At 31.9% G+C, this 24041-nt stretch overlaps 1 protein-coding gene across 1 annotated transcript in view; it reads right to left on the bottom strand.

Annotated features, from left to right (window-relative positions):
• Positions 1–592: 592 nt before the first annotated feature.
• LOC132749585 (uncharacterized) overlaps positions 593–24041 on the bottom strand; it is a 128370-nt gene continuing 104921 nt past the window's right edge. Inside the window, exons 6-18 of the mRNA XM_060739395.1 lie at positions 21994–22075; positions 14593–14653; positions 10148–11312; positions 8471–8744; positions 7707–8125; positions 7306–7431; positions 6578–6708; positions 5942–6139; positions 5474–5611; positions 4917–5080; positions 4344–4469; positions 3701–3877; positions 593–1948 (exon numbers count right to left, since the gene is read on the bottom strand). Coding sequence (XP_060595378.1) covers positions 1834–1948; positions 3701–3877; positions 4344–4469; positions 4917–5080; positions 5474–5611; positions 5942–6139; positions 6578–6708; positions 7306–7431; positions 7707–8125; positions 8471–8744; positions 10148–11312; positions 14593–14653; positions 21994–22075 — 3176 coding nt within the window. The 3' untranslated portion in view covers positions 593–1833. The remainder of the gene's footprint in view (positions 1949–3700; positions 3878–4343; positions 4470–4916; positions 5081–5473; positions 5612–5941; positions 6140–6577; positions 6709–7305; positions 7432–7706; positions 8126–8470; positions 8745–10147; positions 11313–14592; positions 14654–21993; positions 22076–24041) is intronic.

Genomic DNA, 24041 nt, shown 5'->3' with positions numbered 1-24041 from the left:
AAAACTAGTGGCATGGTTTAAGGGCTTGTGCTATTCTTCTCTTTGAAGAATCAATGAACAAGCCCAAGTATTTAAATGCATTAAAGCCAGTTTATATTCTACTGGAAGCAATATTTGTAATTTATTACTTAAAATTAATATCAAAACATGTGGCAAGAACGTCTCACCTCTGAGGTATTTTAGGGATAGGGAGTATTCTTAAATTTATCCTGAATAAATTTTATTTCAAAGCATCTACCATGTTTATAGTTTCAGAAAACCATACTGCAAAACAAATCTATAGCAAAAAAAAACAATTATTTTACTTAATCTAAACACAACTAGCTACCCAAAAGCTGCCATTTTTCTTTCCATTTATACAAAGAAATAAAAAATAAAACTTTGTACAGCATGTGCAAAAGAAGATAAATATTATTGGTACATAAAGTGCAATATAGTCCCTGATGAAATTGGCAAAATGTGAAATTATGTCTACCGGTATTTGATCATTATTTCACATTTTTTAAAATACTGTTAAATTTTTACATCTTCTGAGAAGACAAATTCTTGCAAGCTCTTCATGATCAGCAATTTTTTTTTCTCTCGGAAAATGCTTTAGCAAATATGCATAAAGTAAGGGTTACTTCCCTTATTAATGAAATAGATATAATTTCACAATTTGCCATGAATGTGGTGTTATGTACTGAATTATATCGAATTGCAAATATTATCTACAACTTCAAACTTATCACCTTCTATATCTTTTCAGAGATGTATGACAATACATGTATAATGGTTGTAGTGACTAAGGAATGTTTCAGTACATACAACAACAACTACAACAACAACAACAAACAACACCATGTCTATTGAAGCTCTTTAAGTCTTTATACATTGATATATTAATCAATATTATATCCTGCTCCTGTAATAACCTTATCACATAATACTGCCCCCAAAAATGCAGAACATATATTAAACAACATGAACATGCTTTTATTTGACACTTATAAAGTTTCCCCGACAGGTTTCTATCTTTTGAAGAAAAAAGTGATAGTTAAATACAGAAATTTAAATGCAAATCTAAACAGCTACTGTACAGAATCTGCATTTTAACTTTTATCAGCTGAAGTGTTTATTAAAACATATATTTTTATATATTTATGTACGCTAAATGTCATATTGTAGATATTGATGTAAATGGATATTACTTCATTTTTGTATGTTGTTGATTTTCATTTTTGATGAAAATGTATAAAAGTCGAAACTAGAAGAATATGTTGTCTTAATTTTTTACATAAAAAACACATCTGAAATTTTTTATCAGGAAGATGCACTTATCTGTTATGATATTGTTGAGGAAAGTAATTGTACGTCTTTTAACTTATTGAAAGTGTTTACATAAAATATACATTGTAGATGTATTTGTCAATCATAACAACATGATACTAAGCTAATTGCAAGAAAACTTATATCCTCAGTATGAGAATTTGAATAGCACTAGATTGAGTATCCTTAGGACAAATATTTACTGTACAACAAATGTTTCTGTATACGACAATAAAACAATATCATGTTTAAACTGGATTTCTTGACTGAATTTCTATTTACAGAAATTAACAATAATATCCTTTTTAAATAAATGCCTCCAATTATTGCTTGTGATTGGTCCCTTATGTCTCTGGCAGACTCTAGCATTACCATTGGTCAATATATTAGCCATGTGATGTAACAAGTCACATGATTCATCTTCAGATCTTTCATTGGCTGAAAAATAAATAGTGTTTATTTCCTTCAGTTGTAAAACTTAATTTCATTGGTCCCCTGTTCTGTGTAATGTCATCAATAACATGGTCAGACTTTAGTTTCTGGACCCTCGGAATTGCAATGAAAAGATGCCCGTATGTGATCCATGAAATTTGCGCAAATATGTCCGTAAACTTTCTTATACCATTCAGGACTATGCCCCCTAAAAGATAAAATAAACACTAATTACAAAAAATTCCAATGAAAACAAATTACAAAATAATGTTAAAAGTAGCAAGTTCAAATTAGTTCCATCAACATGCTCAGAAAATGCTAACATTCATAACACAATGTTTCTTTTACAATTATACTACAATATATAAATGCAAGAGACAAATAAACAAGAGGGCCATGATGGCCCTGAGGTCGCTCACCTGTATATAGGCCCCCCCAACCCCCAAACGTTGCAGGGCCAATTTAACCAAAGGGCTTTTATTTGCACAAACTTTGTAGACACCCATAAGAAGATGTTTCATGCTAAACCTCTAAGCTCTAGCTCATTGGGCTATTTAAAAGAAGATTTTTTTTAAGTTTTTACTATACACATATAGTTAAAAACAATGACACCCCTGGGGCAGGGCCAGTTATGACCCCAGGGTTTTTATTTGAACAAACTTTGTAGACACTTACTAGAATATGTTTCATGCCTAATATCTAAACTCTAGCTATTTGGGTTTTTTCAAAGAAGATTTTAAGTTTTTGCTATACACATATAAGGAAAATCAATGACCCCTGGGCGGGGCCAATTTTGACCCAAGGTCTTTTATTTGAACAAACTTTGTAGACACTCACTAAAAGATGTTTCATGCTTAATATCTTAACTCTAGCTATTTGGGTTTTTTCAAAGAAGATTTTAAGTTTTTGCTATACACATATAAGGAAAACCAATGACCCCAGGGCTTTTATTTGAACAAACTTGGTAGACACCTATTAGAACATGTTTGATGCTAAATATCTTAACCATAGCTCTTTGAGTTCTTTAAAAGAAGATTTTTTAAGTTTTTACTATATGCATATATAGGGAAGAATCAATGACCCCCGGGGCAGGGTCAATTTTGACCCCAGGGCTTTTATTTGAACAAACTTGGTAGACACTTATTAGAACATGTTTCATGCTAAATATCTTAGCTCTAACTTTTTTGGTTCTTTAAAAGAAGATTTTTAAGTTTTTACTATATGCATATAGGGAAAATCAATTACCCCCTGGGGCGGGGCCAATTTTGACCCCAGGGCTTTTTCTTTGAACAAACTTGGTAGACACCTTTAGAACATGTTTGATGCTCAATATCTTAGCCATAGCTCTTTGAGTTCTTTAAAAGAAGATTTTTTAAGTTTTTTACTATATGCATATAGGGAAAATCAATGACCCCCCGGGGCGGGGCCAATTTTGACCCCAGGGCTTTTATTTGAACAAACTTGGTAGACACTCACTAGAAGATGTTTCATGCCAAATATCTAAGCTCTAGCTCTTATGGTTTTTTAAAAGAAGATATTTAAAGTTTTTTCTTTCGGTTGCCATGGCAACCAGAGTTCTGCATGGAATTAAATTCTTTGAACAATTTTTAAAGGTGACCACCAAAGGAACATTCCTGTGAAGTTTGGATGAAATTGGCCTTGTGGTTTATGAGGAGATGTCATTTAAAGTAAAAGTTTACGGACGACGGACGCCGGACGGACGACGGACGGACGCCGGACGAAAAACGATCACAAAAGCTCACCCTGTCACTTTGTGACAGGTGAGCTAAAAAGAAAAAAAAATTGCTTTATTGAGTTATAAGCCATCGGCTCATACATACGATAAGAACTTCAATACAAATACAAGTTTACAATATGGATATACCATATATGAAAAGTATAAAAAAATCCTCAGTTTCCATACAATTTAAGTGCAAGAACAGTAATGTATAAAACTTGCCTTAAATCAACTCTGCTAATGTGCGTCAGTCTAGATTTCCCTGTTCCACATGGCTCAATGAGATATCTAGAGGCCAACTCTACCGCTCTTATACCTCCAAGAAGGTCTGCGTCTTTGTGATCTATTGATGTGGAAATCAACACACATGCTCCCTTTGGTAGGTCAGTTCTCCATGACCTGTTAATGATAGGAAAATAATTAATATTTATCAAAGTTGCAATGTCTGACTGCAATCAAATACAATGATCTTAATTTCTACAAGTCTACAGATATTTTAAATCAATAAAAGGGATTGTGAGTTGAGGGATGTATTCCTAACTGTTACTGCATTACTGGGTATTTAATGTAGATAGCATCAAATAAATACTAGTAACAGAATTTTTCCACTTTTTAACAATGCACTGCTGTAAAGAAATTTACAAAAAAAAATTCCTTCAATCTCTTGTAAATACTATTTATTTTTAATTTTTCTGTGAATCAGTTTTATTTTGCTTATGGTTTTTTTTTCTTCAAAATTTCATGACTTGTTTTCCAAGATCTAGATTTACTGTGAAGGTTATTTAGAAAAATGCTGACTGTTGACTTATTTTCATATAACATTCGAAGGTGATGACAATACGCTGACCATAATTATACTGCTTACCTAAGAACACAATAATCTCTGGTTGGGTGTGGTGCCATACTGTTACGTACAAACTGAAACACCTCCGTTTGTTGATCCAACTTTTCAACCGTGTTCCATTGCAATAAATCTTCATCCCACTTTTGTCTGTGAAATTCAAGAAGCAAATTATCGATTAGTGAAACAAACATGTGGGAGTGATAAAATAAACCTGGTGTTTTTTTTCTCTCTCTCCTTGTCTCAAGGACATTTAATGTGAACTTTCTAGTGAACTTTGTGAAATACCAATAATTGTATTGATTAGGTGAAAAAGCTCAACAAAAACTTCATTATATATAGTTAATACGTTTATTTTACATCATTAGACATAATCTAAATAATACAAAGCATTAGATGAGTAGCGTTTCATGTTTACCTGAGACAATTATAGAAATAGGATGATTTTTTAAGGCTTATTCAGTATACAGAATGCTTTACTTCATTATCATGGTAGTTAAGTATTTGTAAGGATAAGTACTGTCAAAGTGACAGCATTTTGTTTTTTACAAAAAAAAAACAAAACAACAACCCCAAACAAACACAAGAAAACCATACCTTTCGTTTAAGACCCTATTCAGAACCTCATTGGGCGGGGCTTCAACATCAACTGTACACTTCCAGAGCCTCAGTGGGTGACCATCACCCACTTTCTTGTAGGAAACATCCACATCACTTTGTGCAGAAACTGATACCCAGCCACGGAATTTCTCTCTAGATTCCTGTAATATTCAATCATTGTTGTAGAATAGATAATTAAATGTGATGAAAAATTTGTCTTAGCAGTTTTACATTGAAATCCCTTAGATTTTTAAAAGACATGTAAATAAAGTGGTATTGGTAAGTCACTGTAGTGGACATTATTGTTTTGCGATTGGACACTCAGGGTATAAAGGTATAAAGACTTGTTCAAGCCCTCGATCTAAACCAGAAATTTGAGCAGAATTCCATCACATAAATTCATTATGGTTTAATGCAGTAAAAAGTCTTAAGTAAATATCATTAAAATATACAACATACTGAACTTTGAACTATATGCAAGCAAATGTTTACTGTTGTCAATATTCAAGTCAATATTTCATATTAAAATGAGAAAAGCCAGTAGATAAGTTTACCTTGAGGAGACCTTGAATACAAGACTCAATATGAGCACTGTAACCTTGACTACCATCCTCGGACTGTTTGTTAAGTTCCTCAAGAGTGACGGGATCCTCGTACAATACACGGCACTTACTTAGAGTTACCGCTGGTATCTGTAATGAAAATGTAGTAAAAATATTAACAAAAAGGAAAGTTCTTTTTTAACTTTACTCGCTGTATTTATGTATTCTGCTAAAATACATAAGAAGTCATACAGTATTTAGACATGATGATGAGACACAAATTTTTTTTTGGTATATATTATATTTTAATGTTTAACTATAATTTTGATATTAAGCTTGTCAATTTTAAGAAGTAAGCAAATTAGTACAAAATATGGGACACAGATTTTCAATATGGAAGACAGCAAACTAAAACAGGACTACCATATCTTTCACTTTGCATTGTAAACATATTACTACATGAAGCTAAATAAAACTTACTGTGAACAGTTTTTTGCACTCGTTAACCATGACTGTAAGACACTCATGCGCTGCTTTCTGCTCCATTAATTCACGTGCATCGGGAATACCAGGATTTTTACGGTTTCTTCTCGGACTTGGTGTCTGATTAATACTTCTTGCACCTCCCATGTTGAAGAGTGAGGGAGCAAAACACACAGCCAAATTACTAGCATTCATCTACAATAAGATAAAACACAAAATTTTATTTCATTTCTGAGCATGTATAATATAGTATATCATAAAAGAAAATAAGTTACACAACAGACACAATGAAAAGTTGAAAACTGCACAAAAAACAAATTGGAATGTTCTTATTTTGGTAATTCCAATGCATTTTAAAAGGAATAGTAGACTTTAGCTGTAAATTTTTTAAAATATAATATTGTGTCCCTCTGCAAAGATTACACAAGCATGTGTTGGAAGTACCGGTATAATTTTGTATAATAGTTACATAGGTAAATAATAGGTGTCTAAAATAGAATTGTCCTTGAATATGTTCTGATGGCATGTGTGCACATGGGTTTAACCAGATGCAACAAGCAGGTAAGGGTTTAAGGTATGACACTCTGTTTTCGGTTGTTTTATTCTATAGCAAAGTAAAGAGAAGATATATACCTGGTGTTTGTTGGCAAGTTTAGCTATATCACTAAGGAAGAGCAGTAGGGACTGTAGAACATCTCTGTTCTCATCTGCCATCAAAACTACAGCAGCCTGTAGGGCCTCTACCCTCATCTCTGTTGGTACATCTATCATACAAAAACATAAGTATATTACATAACATTCAACTATTCAAGTAGTAGACAAAAATCACTATCATGTGAAGAACAGCTGGATTACTTGAGGTTAATGGTTCTACTCGGGTGTGCACTTGTGCCTGGTATCTGGCATGGACTGGAATCTGAGGTCTTCCTCCACCAGTTAGGCTTGAAAGTTGCAATATAACCTTAAATTTTTGTTATATTTATTATTGGACTTTCATATAGAGATTGAACTTTCATAAAGAGAAACAATCAAAAGTCGTTTTAAAAAAACAACATGAGGGTTATCATTGAAAAGATTGTTACAGTATTTATCAACTAAATAAAAACTATGATAATAGTCAGTTATAAACACTGGACTTGAGAGGGGAGGGGTGGCCTAGTTGTTGTCTGTCTCTCAACCCTGGGATCATGGGTTCAAGCCCTACTTGGGGTCATGATCATGATTCCTCATATGACACTAGTACTGGTTAGTTCCGGGTAGTAGACCAGAAAGTGTTTTTAATATAAAGTGGCAAGAACTTGTTTCGCAATCGAGCTAAATAGATATGTTTAAACTAACAGTGTACATAGTGCAAGACTTACATATGAAGATTGAAATGAAGATGTCTGAGAGTTTGTTTGTAAGCAGACATTCTGGAAGCTCACGAAAGTATTGCTTCACTAAATCTGCTACGTCATAAGCTTGCAAGTCCTCAAAATCTACCGCTTCTGGAAAGTTGAAAAAAAATGCTTGTTAGATAAATTAACATAATCGCAAACCCATCTAAATACAAGGTATCAGTGCAAATCAATGCATTAGAAAACAAGCAGTGAATTTAAACTCTATAAATCATGAAACTATGTTCTTCAAATTAATACACCTGACATAAAACTGTGATTTTAGAGCCAAGTTATTTCAAGTTAAATAATTCTGCAAGGTTTCATTCTATTTTTATTGTAGACCAATTTATTTCAATAAACAAATGCTGTCAAAAATAACATACCTGGATTTGCCTCAATGTCATTCCGTAATTTCTGGATTCTTGATCGAACACCAGATTTCCGAAATATTCCGAGAGCATCTCCTGCAGTTCGTCGTAAGAATCTCATTGCGTGTAGAATACACTGTGGTAAAGCCTGACCAGTTCGCTGAATCATTACAGAGAACGGGACTGCAAAAACATTTCTGTCTTTATAATCCGGCACTTTGTTCCGTTTCATGAATCTCGGAACTGTTAGCGACCACCCTGAACGATTGGGAGCATATTTCTCTATTAAAGCAGTCAGTTTTAAAAGTGATAATTTTCTAAGCATCAGGATCTGACCAGCAGAAAGATTACACAGTTGTAAGTTACGGCTCTCTGATGTCGGCCGGTGTGATTTCTGGAAACTGTGCCATCGGATTCTGTATTTCCTTCTTTCACTGTAAATAAAGACATTTTTCAAATTAGTTCAGATTTGTAGCTCTGGAAAGACTATGAAAATAAAACAATATGATTCAAATCTCCTAAAAGCAAAAATATTGCAGAAAATAATGGGTTTTTTTAAATATTTTTTTCCTGGCAAAATAATATCGATATTGAATGTGTCAAATCTTCAAATTTTATTTTGTTCTACAAAATACGAAAAAGGTATGAAACTAACAAGACGACACCAGATAGTTTGAGAAAATGATTTAATCCTTATTTTGTCGAATACGTGTATACTAATTTGTCAATTACACTCAACTGCAGTACCAAGTGTTTGAAAGTTAGATATAAGTACTAACCTATTAGTTCTTGTGAGAGATGAGCCGACACCAGAATCTCGGCGTTCTCGTACCACAATATGTTCCGCAGAGTCGTCATGTGACATATCCTCGGTTTGTATTTCGTGATCACTAATATCAGGTGATGATAAAGTTCCGCTGATTACTTCGTTTTCGTCCTGCGGAGTTATATCACCGGGGCTGTCCAAATTTCCCTCATTTTCAGGGTTTTGTGAGTCAATGCTAACACTGGAGTCGTCCAAATAACTGTCAGAGACCGGAGGCTCCAGAATTTCTAAATAAGATAAAATGTGACTCATATTAAATCTTACATTTGGATGATGATACAACATTTGTTTGATAAACAGCTGTTTTTCATTTTTGTATTTTTTTTTTTTTAATTCCAAGAAAACGTAAGTAAACAACTTCTGTGACATACAGCGATTTCAATAAAATAACTCCCTTTGGCATTGTATATCAAACAAGCATGATATCCTTTTCTTTATAACTTTTTGTTTCATTTGAAAGTTTCTCAATATAATATTGTTAACGAACAAAAAAATAGAGAGCAAAATATTGAATATTTTCATCTTGACCATGCATAGATTATCGTGTAAATAAAAGAACAGTTCTGTAAAATTTTAGGGATACAAAAAAGTGGTAAAAAACATTTTTAAAATTTCTTAAATATGCAATTTTATATCTAGTTACTCCCCTTTTATTGCATGCCAACATTATTTACATATTTATCTACCTGCAGTTACTCCCCTTTGACAACATGCCAACATTTACATGTACTCTACTACCTTAAGTTACTTCCCTTGGACATCATGCCAACATTTACAACTAGATGGCATTGGCAGTGTAAAATATCTAGCACACAAATGGTTTATTTGTGATTTTTTAACTAATATTTCTAAACAACATCTAATTATAAAAGCAAGGGAGAAGTCAAGTAATATTTGTCTTTTACATAAATATCACATTAGCCTATTGGCTATGGTTAGATACAAGATAGTTATTAACAAGTAAAGAGTTTTGCAAAAAAAACTACAATTTGCATGCTATCAAAGCACATTGCTCACTGAATCAAATCTTGGAGAATTTTTTCTTAAGTTTTCCTGGCAAAGAAATAAGAAAAGCAAATAAAATGGGTACAACCATTCATATTAAATTTTTTTAAATGATTTAATACTCTACTAATTAACACATTTTAATTTTTGATAATTTTTTTCTCTTCATCATTTTATTTCAAAAGTACAAGTAGTTGATTTACTTTTTTTCTGTAATTCTATATATGTTTTTTGCTGTTGTTTTTTTCAGTCTAATTAGAGTTTACTCTAATTACACTTCAATGCATAGTAATCTTCTCTAAAAACTGAATAACCAGTTAATTTTTTAACTTGATCACCCGTATTTTCAATTTCATACCGTTTTGTTGACTCCTTTTTAAATAGTTTTGTTCAGTGCTTTAACATATTCAAAGTGATTTTTGTGACAGATATTTCTGTCGTACCGTTGAAATGAATAATAATGATTTAAAAAAGTAATAAACAATGTTGACTGACCATTTATATTAAACAAACCCTCATGCAAATAAATAATACTTAAAATTTGAGCTGTACCATAATTGTCCTGTAAATCTATCAAACATTTTTTTTATATAATATTAAGTTAATGTAAAACTTTAGTACATACCTGCATTTTCTCCATTTATTGCTTTGTTAAGTCCATTTATATTTTGGAAAAGTTCCGAAAGAATTATATCTAACTCTTCTTGCGCAGTTGCTAAATCCTCTTCAATAGGAACGTTATCGTAAATACTAATTCTATTCATTTGTTTTCTTGGGTCATGTGACCCTCGTCGATTACGCACAGAGTTTTCCTGTGCACTAACATCGTCAGCGTAACTATAACTTCTAGTTCTAGGATTGCTGTCTCTATTGAAGAGGGAGTCATCTAAAAGAGTTGGAAACTTCCCTGGGCGATATTCGCCTGGAATGAAAAGTGTTTCTTGTGATGAGTTAGAATCACTACAGTGACTGTTTCTACTTCTAACTGACAAGTCTAAACTTAAAGCACCATTTTCAGAAACATGCAACAAGTCTGAACTTTTGTCTGAACTTGAATTTCCAGAAGTAGAATTCAAAGCACTAGAATTGGTTGTGTTCAAAGCACTAGAATTTGCAGTGTTTAATGCACTAGAATTTAAAGAACCGGAACTGTCCGACTTCCTAGGAGGTGTTACCACTGTAAGAGCCTCGTTTCTAGGGGAGGTTATAAGTTCAGGCGATGAAATAGCTACATTTCCTTTAGTATCGCCATTCATAAACACTTCTGACGTTTCAGAAATATTTGAATTTGCATCTACAGGCAAGTTTATATCCCTACAATTTAAATGCTTAATTTTTGCCTGCATATCAGCATTGTCCGTGATCACAGGTCCACTTATTTCTGTAATAGTTTTATTCTTTCTTGACCTTTTCCCTTTTAAACTCTCCATTCTTTTCAGGAAGCTTTTAGCTCCCTTCATTCTTTCACTAGCAGCTCTTCGAATTACCCTGGGACTAACTCCAGTTGTGTTTCCATTTGCATCATATGCAGGCGTAGACGTTTTGAACACCATGTCTTCACTTGTATGAAGCATTTTACTGTCTAGCACAGGACTATCTCCAGTTTCACTACTGCTATTTTGGTCGGCTAACAAACTATCATGACTGGACGCAGATTTCAGAACCGGTTGACCGTTTCGGTTTTCAATAACAGGACAATCTAAGTCTTTACGTGACCAACGTCGACTGCTTCGCTGATATTTCCACTTGTCACTAAGGGCACATAGATCTTCTTCATCAGATTCTTCAGCCTGAGAATAGATATATAATGTATATAAATTATGAGATTTCACACAATGCAATACTGTTGTATTCAATTTAATATGAAGTGTTTCAAATAATGTTTTAGTAGAATTTTGAAAACTGAAATAGCCAAATTCTACATCAGAGCCAGTACAGGAATACTTATTATCAGTACTCCACAGGCAACTATAAAGTTCTCCACATGCCTAAGCCTTGAAAAAATTACTGAAAATCAAGTTCTCTCAACAGTGCAAGAAGTTCAATCCACTCTTATTAACATGTCCTAACAATGAAAACATTAAAAGTTCATATATCAATTTCTTCTGTTACATTAAGTTTTATATTGACCTTCAATACCTCCATAACAAACAACATAGTGAGCCAGCAAGCGAAAAACAAACAGATAAATAAAGTAAAGTTATATGCTATGATATCTATAATTATAGAACTATTGATATTTCATTGTGTTTGAAACACTGCCCAAGTTTGAGATGTTAATTATAACTGAAATACCCCCATGAGAAAACAAATACTGCAGCAAGCAAGTGTAAATACTGCATTATTGATAAATACTGCACACTTTGTATTGCATTCTAGACATTTCTAAATTTGCCTACATATCTAAAACCTGTTTCCTGTCAAAATCAATTCCTATATCACCTCTATAGTTAAACTCCTGCAGTTGAAATAGCACACTACTATTTTATTCTATTCTTATATGTCCGTGCCTTTTTATGTAGATTCCAATTATATATTAATGTCCAATAACAATTTTATTCTCCTACACTCCCTAATAGACCCCTCCCGTGAAACAATAAAATAATCATGTATAATTGAGAGCAACGGATACAAAATATTGATGATTTTACAAAACAATGATTATAGTAATGCTCATTCAGATGGCAGTAAATCTAAACATTTATCAGTAATTTTTGAAGAGAAAAAAAACAACAACAAACCCTAGCAGACATACATTACATAGACACTTACTCAAGTCAAATTACAGTAACAAAAACTGAATGTAACAAAGTTATTATATCCCGGCTTATTAACAGTTTGTACAGTAGATCAAACAAAACTATGATAAATAAAAGATTAAGACCTACTTGATACTTTCCAATCAATTTCATTTCTTATCTAATCAAACAAAGAAGGGTAAAAATATTAATCAGTTATAATCCTATATTTCTGCATTACAGCTTTATTATTACCACCTCTTGTACTTAATCCATTTTAACTTTAATTTTGTTATCAAATATCGTTTCTTAATCACTACTAAGCCTAGTGACTTCTCAGTATGTACACTGGGTGTCCATGCTACAAACCCCTTCACGAAAAAAGAACTAAAGCCAATTTATTCCTGTTGAATTGATAAACCGATAAAATTGTTGGTACATGTATCTTGTAAATTTAGTTTATGACAGATAACAAATTCTGTTGTAATCAACTACAAAGATAAATCAAAATATTAAACAGTTCTATCAGTATAATTTATCTAAAACAGCTGCCCTTTTTTACACACATATTATTGGATGGCAAACAAGGCCGAAGTAATATTCTTTAAATTTTCTGATAAGACAATAAATATAAATTAAATACAAATCAGCCCATCCCAACTGAAGTTCTGGTTTTTATTCTGTATTCTTTTCTAGGAGTCTTGCATCATAGATATTCTCTGTATTGCTTTTATGAACCAATTAGGCAGTAGATGCCAGCCAATTAATTTGTCTTTTCTTCTTAATTTAATGCTATTTTTATTGCATATATACTTATATATTCTTTACAGACTTTTATCATAGCAAAAAATTCTGAAAAACTGATTTTTAGAAATACCAATTTTTTTTTTTAAAAAATTCACAATTGAAAATATTACATGGTAACTTCATCAAAATCAAGTTGTAAAGCAGATAGGTTTTTTTTTGACAAAAAAAATAAATAAAAATTGTTAATTAATTTTTTCATCTTGAAAAATAAAAAAATTGAATACCAATGAAATAAAAAAAAAAAGTAGAATGCAAAACAATTATTTCTACATTTAGATAAATGAAGGTTAACATTGTGTCTGTCATGATGACAATTGCTACAAATTGCTGAAATAATCCTTGACAATATAGCATACCAATGTGCCAACGTTTTATCAAGCCATGATCAGTGTATATAAGTTATACTGGCAGTAACAACTCACTGTCTAAAATTGCCAAAATCTTGTTATAGCAGACATTGCCAGAGTAACAAGTGTCAAGTTAATATATCATCACTTATATATCCTCGAATAAACTTGCTATTTTACTGCTATAGATGTCAAAAATTGATACATCATATGACTTATACACATTACCTTGCTATTATACTGCTATGGATGTCAAAATCAATACATGATAATGAGTTTGAAAACCAATATGCTTTGACAGGAATCTGACAGCCTTGATCTGGCAGTCTGATCCAGGATCCACTCCTCCCCCTTTACAAGTAGAGAAACTAATAGCGAACAGCATGGATCGTGATCAGACTGTGCAGATGCTCAGGCTGGTCTGGATCAATGTTGGTGGCAAACGCACTACTATGTTGCTTTTGTCATGACGCGGCTCATATGATTTAATATATTTTCTGATTGGAATCTTTTGTAATTGTATGTTGAATAAGGTAACAAATGATCCCCCCTCCCCCGCCCCTTAAAATGTTCCTCACAAATAGGACAGTACTCTAGTTAAATATACTGATATCTGCTAAAGATAAGGAATTCTGATAAAACTGCTGACAATTATTCTTTTTTAAAGACCGGAAAATCATGAAGGTTTATAATCTATCATCTTGTTTATAAACTATAACAGTATTTCATGATGTTAAACAGCATCAGCTGTGTCAAATTTTATAGCTGTTTTAACCTTGCTGACTGGCCAACAACACATTTATATACTCATGTAACTGCTAAACTCATAGCTACTTCATTTTCCGCATTTTAATATCAAATTCCTAATATCACCATTGGGACAGTTGAAATTTTTAAATAAAGACCAGTTGAAAATACAAATTTAGCATATATACGATTAAATTAAGAGACTTAAATTTAACGTAATCATTTTTAATTGTCAAGATTTTTTTTTGTACATTTGCCAATTAATAAAGATTAGGACCAAATTAAGAATGGGTAGTGCTTTTCATTCAATGTAGACATTAATCCAACATGTAGTATTATAAAGTAGACATATTTAAAATGAAAGATAGTCATTGAAAATAGAATTACAATGTACGATTTAGTAAAATAAATATACTATTATAAAAGCTTACCTCTTTTTTGGTAGGGGTACCTATTTTCATTATTGCACATTTGTTCAAAGTGTTGAGCCGCCTGAAAAGAGACAAAATTAATACAAATTATTATAATATGCCCCTCATTCCTTCCTACAGATAAACTATCTTTATAATGTTTCAATACGTGTAAACATACAATAATCATGAAAATTGTCATCCACTATATTTACAAAAACAGTCCTACGAGTTACGCAAGTACCTTTATTCTAGACGGCACCCTCCAGGAAATAATGTAAAAAAAAAAATGTCATTAAAACTTGACATTTCTATGATTTTCATTCCACAGAATAAATCTCCCAAGTTCAAGGCCTGTGTGGGATAAATCCTCTTTTATAATTATAAACCGCTTACAAAGCATAAATGACATTTTTTATTACTTCAAAGACATCGCAGTGAGAACCATAATAGCATGAAATCAATTCATTTTGTTTTCCAAGCACGATATGAACTTAAGTCTATTAGAGAAATTAGGTTATATTATATAGACTTACACACATTATAAAAGATGATATGGCCAGCCCACCTACTGCTACCCACAATTTTTAAAGCAAATTATATGTGACATAAAAAACATTTTGTCCTTTCTAGAATTGATATGTGCCCACTAGTTCAGATCCTATGAAATGTCAAAGCATATTAAAGAACTTCATTTCCATAATTCGGCTTTTAGTGCAATGTCAAAAAAGATTTTTCACAACCCACTGTCAATTTAGCAACTAGAAAAACAAAATACAATCACTGAAGTTACTTTGTAATTTGATTGGAAATAACAGATTTTTTTTTTTTCAAAAACAGTATCATATTTGCATGACATTTATTTATTATTTAAAGACTGATTTTCATAAATTTTCCTACCATATTGGGTCTGTGTCACACAACAACATTTTGATGCATTTTCACTTCAGCAAACAGTCTATAACGACCAGTTTTCAAATTCCAAATTCAATCGCTTTAAACATTAACTTGTTGTCCGAAATAATATCACTAACTAAATACCATCAGACAGCATATAATGGTCACTTAAATCCCTTTGGAACAGATGTCCACTTATCTTCCTTATACATGTACTTAAATCTTTTTTTCACGCTGATGTTTGTGCAAATCCCAAACTAATAACACAACAGTCTGCCTGAATTTTGTCATTTAAATACTTAGGCTTCAACAAGAAGCTGGCCTATTTTGAAGAAATCCCGTGTTTTTCAGCCTATTTATTGTATACTATCCTTTATAACAAAATATCCAGTTATCCATGGTTACTCATAGCCCTTGATTTGGTCAGCAACCCGTAATAATTACTTTAAAAACCACAATCACACACCTTTTTGCCTTATTTGCTGTCCGATTTTGACAGGCTTCTAGCTGTTATCTACCCCAAGACATTACAATGTAACTCTATAGCCTAATAAAAATTTGCAGAAACCTTATAAAGTTCCCTTTGAATGTACATTCAAAATAAATGACCGATGTGTAGCTCTTTGTGGTCAAATGTTTAACACTCTTTACACTCGTCTGAATCGTGAATGACTTCTGGGGAAGCAAATTGACGTCATTGGACCTGATAGCACATTGTTATCTTACAATTTGTCTATATTTAAACTTACTGTACTGATACTAAGGTCTCACTTGTTACAAAAAAAATTGATAAAGAAATCGAATGAAGTTAAATAGTATCGTAGAATTAATCTTAATTTAAAAGGCTGTTTTATCGACAGTGTGAAGTGTTTCTAAAAATGGAAGCATTAATTCTCTGCATTTGAAAGATGAAAAGAAACTGTATAATTGTAACAAGTTTGAAAATTAAGAAGACTTATTACTTTAAACCATGTTTTAATATCTAAGGTATTAACCTGTTTACAAATTGTGATAAAAGCCATACCTCACAAATACCAAGTCAATGTTGTTATTTTCCTCAAATATAAAATCCTTCAGAAAATTTCTTTTCACCACTTTTTCCCTCATTTTTTTCTGTCTTACAAAGTACATGTTTTGAAGTACAATTAAGAAATGATAAGCTCTTAGTACTAAACAGAAAGGTTACTGTCATTATGTAGTCACTTTTTTAATTACTTCAGTTCATTGTCTTCATTTAACACATCCTAAGACAAAGTGAAAATGGCAAAAAGAGCCATTTCCTCTACTTAAGAACAAAGATTTTTATGATAAAAACACTTTCAAAGATAAAGATCTTTTTTTTAATGGAGCCATTAACCCTACCCCATAGAGAAATTTGACAAAGTGATGAACAAAACAGAACATATTCTTGTTACATGCTGTCACAAAACCTTTAAATTTTTACAATCAAGCATACCCTCAGGGGAAGCAACTCTTACTTCTCCTATAAGTTATTGACATGTGGACAACAATGGAGCCCACTTGGGTCAGTAAAATAATTAGCTAATAAAGCAGGACATAAAAATTGAAGTCATATAATTTACTGCCATCAATTACCTGCTTGTTTGAGTAATTGTTAGGTAATAATATAACAAAACCTTAATTAAGTTAGAAAGTTTATTGACCAGGGTAGGTGTCAAAGTAGGCAGTGCAGCAAATTCCACAAATTGCCCATAAAATGGCATTAAATATATTGACTGTTAGCAGGAAAATTTTACAATTTTTAAATCTGAACATTAACGTAGGTGTTTTATTATGTACAGGTATAATTATTTGAAAAATTCTCTTGACTACATGTAGAGATGAAGATTCTTGGGTTTTTATGAAGAGTCTATCAAGCTACTTTTACAACAAAATGACACAGTAGGAAATCATTGAAAGCTGTTGCCATGTTCAAATTTCAGTAAATGTAGCAAAAGTGACTTTATAAGGGCAAAAAGGTCAAACTGGTGGAAAAGGTGTTTAGGGGAAAAAAAGACAACATACATGTATGCATATTGGTCTTCTTGCTGGACTTCCTTTATGTTACAACAACAAATATTAAATTTTTTTATTTATCTTCACAAATAAATCAGACAACTTTCATATAATTTTACTTTGATTCTTATAATGAAAATGATATCAAGTAATTCAGCCAGTAAACCAGACTGGACCACCCATTTAAAAAATCTAGACTAGTTCTCAAATATTTGTGTTCAGGAAATTTCATTTTTTGTCACATCCTGTCAATCACATGTCCAGCTGCCTATCTATCTCTGCCAGATCTACACAGACATGGTGGACAACATGTCCTCAGTCCAAATCTTCATGTCACATTTTGATAAGAATGTCTCTTTAATAAGTGTTCAAATCTTGGGTAAAACAAATACAAACTAGATCTACTTTGTTGTTGTTTTTTTTTCTTTGTAAGAAAAATATGATAACACATTGACTATCAAAGTTCAGCTAAGTAAATCAAAACTTCAAAGACATGAAATAATGCTTTATCTTAATGTAAATGTTTTTAATCTGTCATATCTTAAAGCCATATCTTCAAAATATTACTTTAATTTAAAGCATCAACTTAAAAAGAATTTCTGTTTTTCTTATTGGACTTTTAATATACATACATAGTCAATATTAAACAAGTAAAAGCTAGTCTTTGATAACAAAATTGACTAAAATCAACATAAGTACATCCTTCTTGAAAATAATTTTGTCAATAGACAAAAATCCAGAAACTGTGGCCAAGTATATTCATACGGGAAATATGATACTAAATATGTCCAAGAAATATGTTTTAAAGCATAAAAAAAAGAGAGAAAAAAAACCTGAGGGAAGAGAAAGTTGTTGTTCATTTTTATCATGATATCACTGAATAATTATCACATCTTATTATACACGACAAACATGTCTTTACCATCAATAACAAAGTAACGCTCCCCTGTAACATACTGTAATTATTTACTACTATATTTAGCATCATTTTTCCAATCTATTACAGCCAATAGATTATCCCCTGGTTTATTTATAGAAAAACAATTGATGCTCGTGCTGAATTTTGATGACAATCATTTAGGACAACGTAAACATCATGGCACAATAACAAAATTAAAAGTATCAGTAAGTAAATATCATTCTCTGAAAGATTTGTGACATTCAATACCAGGAAATTCTTTCTAGCTCATTACTATTTGTAGGTTCTATCAATACTTCTACTTCTACTTCTATGATGAACTCATCTGTAAATCCGCTGTGCAGACATCAGCGACGAGTGGTGATGTGAATTGTGCTCCATAAAACATGGGCTAAAAACCTGTCCCCCATGTGCGGCACCAATAGCAACAGACAAAAGTCAACGGTCAAAAAGTTTTTACATTCTGCTATGATTATGCTAATTACAGAAATGTGTCGGGTAGGGGTGAAAATTTATCAAAGTTATATATCAAATTGCTGATACAAAATCTGGAATCTCCTTCCATAGAAATCAAAAATTTATATTTATTTGTTTTTTATTTTTCAATAACTGGACATTTGACATAAAATTACAAAGTTCATTTTGTAGGATATATTTACATAATTACTAAAATGTCAAATGTTTATCTTGCTCCTGCCATTTGAAACAGAGGACTTTATTTTTTTAGACCATGTAACATTGTTATTATTGTCCACACAACACCTACATCTCTAGAATTATTTCAGACTGACTGATATTTCTCAGAACCTATGAACCTACGCATGCCAAAAGCCAATGAACATTCATAATGCTGTATTAGCTAACCTTCATGAAAAATAATTCTGCCAGTAGAATTATGCTGAGGTAATCACGTAGGTTATTAAGCAACATGCAAGCTTTCCTTAACAGAATTGTAACTACGTGACAATAAGCTCTACATGATTTTTTATTTTAAGGATATTTCTGTTGCATATGCGCATCATTCCACCTTAGATTAAAAAATTTCTGATGAAATATTCATTATCGAACGGGGGTCTTTTTGTGACAGATTGAAGACTTGTAAAATGAGTCATGTCACGACAAAACCAGCATAGTGCGTTTGCGACCAGCATGGATCCAGACCAGCCTGCGCATTCGCGCAGTCTGATCAGGATCTTTGCTGTTCGCTATCAGTTTCTGTACTTGTAATAGGGTTTGTAAGCGAACAGCATGGATCCTGTTCCATGCTGGTCGCAAACCCATTATGTTGGTTTTGTTGTGACACTGCTCAAATACTTTTATTGAATAATTTCTACTATGTAGATCATCATATTTATCATCATTATCATCATCATTGAAAATTTTGGAAATGAAAATTAGAAACAAATGTAAAGCGAGCACATTTTACTGTGATTTAATTGCGACATGAACTTTATTATACTGTCAGTTCATTAAATGTCACATATTGTCCAGCGTGACTGAACATTTAAGTGGTCGTTTATATTCTGGATCATGTTTAACAAGAGCGAATGACAGGATGGTAATCTAAAATGATCAGAACGGAAGCTGATACAGCCCATGTCAATGGACGTGACACAAAAATAGTTTTAAACATTACGAATAACAGTCGACTACGGAGGTCCTGTCCTATAGTTAAACTTCATGACCTCTATTATAGATCTTAAGATATTCGACAACCTTACTTTTTTTTCTTGTGTACAGTGCTCCAAATTTTAATGAAAAATCTGATAAACATTTGATGTTTAAAAAAGGCCGAAAAAATTCATCCATTTGAAACATGTTTAGATAAATTATCTGAATACAAAAGAGATGATGAAATCTAGTATTACCTCTTTACAAATTCCTTAATTGAAAGCCACATCTGGGATGAAATAAATATCCTTTAAGTCCAACAACAAAACAATTACTACATTTTACTTACAAAGAACAAAAATCCTGTATCTAAGTAACTGAACAACCTTTGAAGAAATAACCATGCTTTTTATATAGGCTCAATAAAAACAGTATAAACAAAGGGAAATTAATCATTACAAATTATTCGACTGATTAGATATATGTAAAAAAACTTAACAAATTTCATTAACATTGTAATCGGATCCTATATAGATCAAAGGGAATTGTTAATTTTTCCATTATATAGGGTTTCTTTTCTTTTGTTTCATGATTAATAATGAATAGGTAACGAAGTAAGTGGATACTAAATGTATCTTATTATTTTCTCGTTTTGTTTTTACTTATATACCATGGTGTCAAACTGACCCATAATAAAAATATATCATATAACATATTACACACTTAAGTCATAAAAAACATTGTTTATTTCTTTATAGTGCTACTTATAATACTGCAAGTTTGTAACAGCGCTTTTCATTGGATGATTATGACGTTTATAAAAACTATATATAAACCGCTCCTCTAATTTAAAGAGGCAATTTCATTTTTTTCTCAATTAAAGGAGGTTTGTTGTACTATATTAATTCATAATAAAGATTATATGGAAGTATACATATGGATATTTGCAATATATACAAACAACCATTCATATAGGACCATATAACCTGTCAAATGTATTTTGTAACGATACCCCAGTTGTGTAACAATGGGCAATGTAATGACGACCTCATAAGAACTATTCTTATCATCTAAGTGTCAACTTCATCATATCAAACACAAGTAATAGAAAGAGCACCGAAACACGAGGCTATCTGATTTGTACGAGGGGGCGTAGCCCCCGAGTATTAATCAGATTGCCGAGTGTTTTGGTGTTCTTTCTCTTTTGTATCATAGTCAAACATAAAAGCACGTTCCCTGTTGTCACAATATGAAACCCCGGCAAAAATGAACCAATGAACGAACATCTGAATATGACATTTCTGACGCTTTCCCTTTCTCTGCCGTCACAATATGTAAACCCCAGCAAAAATGAAACCAATCCATGGGCATGCTCTGGAGTGCGGGTAACTAATACCCGCACTCCAGTTAACGCACTGTGCATGTATATGTATACGATTTAACCCTGACATATTTCAACAGAAAGTGGTCTCCAAACTATGATACAACAAGGTACCATATAGAACATAGAACAATTTCAATTTAGTGATGTAGAGGAGAATTAAATGAAATTATGTGTGCAAAACCTATAACCTGGAGGACAATAGACCTAAATGCTTCCATTATTGAGCTTTAATTTTACACACTGTTAAAAATTTAACCTGTGTTCCCAGTATAACATGTTTATTGACACAGAATTAAAAGAAATTAGATCAGAAAATAGTTACAATAGGAACATAATAAAGGCCGTCAAAAAAATACAATGTTGACAAAATTTGTTTCTTCGGACAGCTTGAAGTTTATTCAAAAGCGAAAGTCCATTTCCCTCAGCCCCAGAACGCATAACTTTAAATGTAATATGGTAATTATTAAAATTTTGAAAGTACATTTTTTGTAAAAAATGAATATACCCATTGTAAACTTTTGATTTACCAAAGAAAGAATCAGCCAAAACTTTATTGCTGAGTAAAAGAGGTAAAAAAAACCTCAATAGGGTTTACCTGAATAACGACTGAATATCCTCTTTATCAAGGAAATCATGGTCCCTTTCTACAGAATCTATGTCCAATGGAAACTGTCCATCTGAAAATAGACAAAATATAAGCATATTTAAAATAAGTAAGTTTTATTGACAAGGAATATGAAATATAACATATATATTGTATGAAAAAGTCCAAACATGCAATGATGCCACAAATGTTATTAAACAGAGATGGTTTTTATGTTATTTTTCAAGAATAACACAACTTACCAACAGTACATCTAAATTTAAATGATGTCAAGGCAAATTTTTTTTAATCATTTTAATCATCATAAACATTTTATTACCCAGACATCTAAATGCTACTAAGTTACAAATCGTACTAAAACATATTACTAGTAATATTTCTGTTTTTATAGCTTCCGAGAACCATGCCTTGACAACAACAACACGCAATTTCACCGTCAATGGCCGTAGATATACCATCAGAGATGACGTAAGACTATGAGGGAATGCCGTTCTTCTGAGAAAACATATTTATATGACAGAAGGTCTATTATTGTATAAAAGCAGCTGATAATTGCACGAACTATACTTATATAGTATACAGCACATGACTAAGTGATACATGAATGAACAAAAATGGAAAAGAATTCACGTCATATTCTGTAACAAATTGCCATTTTTCACTTTAGTGTTAGGATGGGAAATAGTCTTTGATTCATTCACAAAACATAAACAAGTAAGTTGAAGCCTTTTGTCGCACCTTGCGCCTAAGTCAAGTCTGACTTTCCTTTTGTTTATAATAGAGTAACAATTGATTCACAGACAAAAAAAAATGTAATTAATTAACTAATTTAAAAACAGTCATTCTAAGAAAATTTATTCACAAACCTTTGAAATATTTCTGCGACCATAAAAAGAGCAAAATTTCCACAACTTTGTCTGAATTCACCATCATAAGAACACTAGAAATCGTCATGATTCAAATTATTCTCGTTATCAAGCAAAATGATTAAAATTATTATCACTGATTTAATTCAGCATTTTCTGTGCACTACGACTACAAGGTTAATTGCAAAGTGTGACTTTGAAATAATAGTTGTACAATCCTCCGCATGTGCATGATTACGTACATGTTTGTACATAATTACGTAGGTTTGGACAACTGAATGATGGCCGTAGTAAGGTGGTATAATATTTCATCGCTGGACACTGACAGATATGACCTACAAACATTTATTAATGTTTTCATTTCATATTTTATTTCCTTGAAAATATGACAAATCATTTGACTGGAATAAAAAAACTTTTTTCCTGCCTCTTCCTTTAGAAATAAAAAGAACATGGCAATTTATATTTTTTTAATTATAATTAGAATAAGCTGAATCCATAATTGATTAATTAAGTGGACACTTAGCAGAGTTTATTCAGTGCATGTGTCATAATTTCTAAATATAGTATCGCTAATTATTAAGCCTTGTTACGCACTGATTGACAGTTTTATTGTCTGGAAATGACATGAGTAGGTTTCATTGTGATGAGGTAAATAATTCAATATTATTTTAGGTGTTGGTTATGACCTCTATATGTGTGGCTTTAATCAAAACAATGTCCGAGGAAACAAAACAACCAATGATGTAAGTGGTGGAAATGATTTATAATTTGTAAACAATAATGATGAGGATGCGGTGAGAAGAATCAATTAAAACTGTCGAACCTGTTTGATCCTTATAACCCCGGCAAAAACATAAGCTATTAAAATAAGACAAATGGATTAAAGTTTCACAAGTGTTTTTTTATTATTGTTATTTTTTTTTTTTTTAATCTGGGATAGATTGCAGTCAAAAAGAGAATGAGATGTTTCAAGTCTATTTTAAGTCACATAACCATGACTCTTTCATATCTAAAACTAAGAAAATATCCATTTCAAGAAAAAGTAGAGAGGCAAGTTTTGTTTTTTAATGTCATCAACTGTTTCTGTGCAATGGACAGCTTTCCACCCGGTAATATAACCAATTTCCACAGACAAAAGAAATCTGCCTATATTTCGGTCAGACAGTAAAA

Source organism: Ruditapes philippinarum, unplaced genomic scaffold, assembly GCF_026571515.1.
Source record: "Ruditapes philippinarum isolate M1 unplaced genomic scaffold, ASM2657151v2 ctg1085_1_1_1_1, whole genome shotgun sequence".
NCBI lineage: Eukaryota > Metazoa > Mollusca > Bivalvia > Venerida > Veneridae > Ruditapes > Ruditapes philippinarum.
The sequence above is the reverse complement of the archived record's forward strand: the minus strand, read 5'-3'. Positions and strand labels throughout refer to the sequence as shown.